The sequence below is a fragment of the Chaetura pelagica genome, unplaced genomic scaffold, assembly GCF_000747805.2.
Source record: "Chaetura pelagica isolate M959 unplaced genomic scaffold, ChaPel_1.0 scaffold2191, whole genome shotgun sequence".
Taxonomy (NCBI): Eukaryota; Metazoa; Chordata; class Aves; order Apodiformes; family Apodidae; genus Chaetura; species Chaetura pelagica.
Genome location: NW_009952022.1, coordinates 5,877 through 9,172, shown reverse-complemented (window position 1 = coordinate 9,172; position 3,296 = coordinate 5,877). Strand labels below are relative to the sequence as shown.

Genomic DNA, 3,296 nt, shown 5'->3' with positions numbered 1-3,296 from the left:
GGCAAGCGGCGGAAGAGGAAGCCCAAGAAAGTCATCAACATTGACTGCAAGAAGCAGATCACGAGCTGCAAAGGGACCCACAGCGACGTCGTCCTCTTCTTCATCCACGGCGTGGGCGGCTCCCTGGACATCTGGAAGGAGCAGCTGGACTTCTTTACCAAGCTGGGCTACGAAGTGGTGGCTCCTGACCTGGCTGGCCACGGCTGCAGCTCGGCTCCCCAGATTGCTGCTGCCTACACCTTCTACGCCCTGGCTGAGGACATGAGGGCCGTCTTCAAGCGCTACGCCAAGAAGAGGAACATCCTGATAGGACACTCCTACGGGTAAGGGATGGATTCATCCCCACCCCGTCCTCCCCCTCGGCCCAACAAATCCCACACTTGTGGTGGCTGAGGAGCAGAGGGGGGTTGTGGGGCTTCCCACTCTGGGTTTATCCCTCTGCTCTGATCTTCTACATCCTCTTGGTGTGTGTCCCTGGGGCCAGATAATCCCAGAGCCTGTCCTCTGGTGAGGAAGATGGAGCCTATAAATAGAGTAAGCCCAAGAAAGGTCATTAGATGGAGACTAAGCAGGGCAGAGAGCAGCCCTGGGAGGAGAGAGAGCCAGAGATGAGCTCCAGCCTGGGCAGGATCAGATCAGGACAAGGCTGGTCCAGGCTGCTGGGCACTCAAGAGGGTCTCAGCACCCTGCTTTGGTCTGCACAGGAGAAAAACCCCAAGCTCAGCCCCTCTGCCTGGGCTCTGAGGGGTTTAACTGGGGTTACCCTGCCCTAGAAAGGGGGAGCATGGGTCAAACAAGGGGGTGTAGCCTGGGCTCCAGCCATGTATCCTTGGGATGTGCCTTGGGGTGCAGCATCCAGCAGTGCCGTGGGATCAGGGCATGGTCCCTTTGCCCACCACCTCTGTCCCCCCACACAGGGTGTCCTTCTGCACCTTCCTTGCCCACGAGTACCCAGACCTGGTCCATAAGGTGATCATGATCAACGGCGGGGGCCCGACGGCGCTGGAGCCCAGCCTCTGCTCCATCTTCAACATGCCCACCTGTGTCCTGCACCTCCTGTCCCCGTGCCTGGCCTGGAGCTTCCTCAAGTGAGTGCCCACCCTGGCACCGGCCACCCTGGGGGGGGGACCCTCCTCAGGGGCAGGGACACCCCACGCTCCCCAGAGGTTACCCAGGCTGGGTTCACCCTCTGCCCACGCTGGCTCTGTCCCACAGGGCTGGCTTTGCTCGCCAGGGTGCCAAAGAGAAGCAGCTGCTGAAGGAAGGCAACGCCTTCAACGTCTCCTCCTTCGTGCTGCGTGCCATGATGAGCGGGCAGTACTGGCCCGAGGGGGACGAGGTTTACCACGCCGAGCTGGCAGTGCCCGTGCTGCTGGTCCATGGCATGCACGACAAGTTCGTCCCGGTGGAGGAGGATCAGAGAATGGCTGAGGTGAGAGCCGGGAAGGGGCTGGGGTCTGCCCACAGAGCCGGGCAGGGGGCTGGTCCCGGTGACACCCACCGTCCGTCTCCCTGCAGATCCTGCTGATCGCCTTCCTGAAGGTGATCGACGAGGGCAGCCACATGGTGATGATGGAGTGTCCCGAGACGGTGAACACGCTGCTCCACGAGTTCGTCCTGTGGGAGCCCGAGACGCCAGCAGGGGACGGGCAAGGGGAGAAGAAATAAGGGCAGCGGGAGGCGGTGACCGGGGCTGCTCCCCTGGGAGAGACGTTTCGGAGAGGAGAAGGGTTTGTGAGAGCGGAGGGACGTGCCCGAGGCCGCCCCCGCCGGGAGCTCAGCCCGTTTTGTTTCCCGGCCGCTCGGAGGCTGGTGCGGAGCTCGGAGGCTCCCTGGGCAGGGCTGTGTGGGGCAGGCAGGGGGAAGGCGGCAGAGCTGGTCCCCGTCCCCTCGGGGATGGCACGACAGCCGCTGGGGCGGCTTCATCCTGTGTCTTTGTAGTATTCTTTTCCTCACGCAGCCACCGGGCGGGACGGAGGAGGCGGCTGCGGGGAGACCGGTCCCACCTGCAGCAAAACGGGAAGAACTCAAGAGAGGTTCCTCCAGGGAGAGCACATCGGCTCCAGCACCTTCCCAGCCAGGGCTGGAGGAGCTGAGCTGGGATTGTTTTAAGGAGAAGCCAAAGGCTGCTCGGCCTCAGCAGCAGGACTTGCCTCTATGAGCCCTGCAGTGCCTCGTTGGAGCTGCCTGTGGGGACAGGGGGATGGGATCATGGTTGTTGCTGCCAGCAGGAACACACGGGGCATCCAGCAGCTCCTGCCTGCACAGCTCAGCTCTGCCTGGCCAGGAGATGAGGAGCAGGAGGTGACCTGCCTGGCCAGGACCACCAGCTCCCCCACCACACAGGGACTGGCAGGGACATGGTGGGGACGACAACACCAGACCTGAGCTCTCCCGTCGTCCCCCAGTGCTACTATCTGTGCAGTCACATCCCCAACCACCATGGCTTTAGGTCCCACAGCACTGGCTTCTGCAGAGCCCCCTGTCCCCTCCTGCTGCCACGTCCCTGGAGCCGTCGCCACCACACAGCGACCCCCGCAGCGTCTGACCCGCTCACTCTTCCCAGCTTCCAGCTCCTCCACAGCTCCAGGACCCACCACAGGCTCCTAGGCCACATCCCAGCTGGAGTCACACTCATCCCTGGTGCACTGGGGGACCAGCAATAGCCCATTGCCTTCTGCTGTGTCCGTCCTTGCCAGCAGCTCCCCAAGGATCCGTGGGGTCTCGGAGCAGCGACGCAAACCACCGTGGTCTGACCCTTCTGTACATAACCCACCAGTCCTGTCATATTCTTCCCTCTGTGCTGTTTCCTGCTGCCAGCAGCTGGGCAGGCCTGAAAAGGTACATGAGAAATGTCAAGGGGTGTCCCCAGTGCCATGGCAGGGGGTTCCCAGCCGTGGGATGGGAGGGACCCCAAGCAAGCAGGGAGGACGCTCAGCACAGCCAGTGCCCAGCCCTGTGCCACCCCAGAGCAGAGACATTCCCTGCTTTGCTTCCCTCTTATTTCCCCCCATTTAAACCAAAGAAACAACCAATCCCATGGAAACCTCACCCTTGTCCCACGTCCCACCCAGACCCCCCCTTGCTGGCACTGTGCTGAGGCACCCAGCTCGCTCCAGGGGCTCCCAGCTGGCACCCACCTGCAAGGTGCTTTTCCTCAAGGCTGAGCCCCCCTCCATCCCCAAAAGGACACACACAGAAGAAAGAAGGGTCCTTCAGAGCCAGCCATAGCGTCACAGGGACCCTGTGTGACCGGTGTCCCCCCTTCAATACCAGCACCAGGGCAGAGCTGCCCC

At 62.4% G+C, this 3,296-nt stretch overlaps 1 protein-coding gene across 1 annotated transcript in view; it reads left to right on the top strand.

Moving 5' to 3' along the window:
- ABHD8 (abhydrolase domain containing 8) overlaps window positions 1-1,668 on the top strand; it is a gene marked incomplete at its 5' end in the record, with an annotated part of 2,046 nt that extends 378 nt beyond the window's left edge. Inside the window, 4 exons of the mRNA XM_010002594.1 lie at window positions 7-323; window positions 918-1,088; window positions 1,216-1,432; window positions 1,519-1,668. Of these exons, the coding sequence (XP_010000896.1) occupies window positions 7-323; window positions 918-1,088; window positions 1,216-1,432; window positions 1,519-1,668 (855 nt within the window). The remainder of the gene's footprint in view (window positions 1-6; window positions 324-917; window positions 1,089-1,215; window positions 1,433-1,518) is intronic.
- Window positions 1,669-3,296: the final 1,628 nt, after the last annotated feature.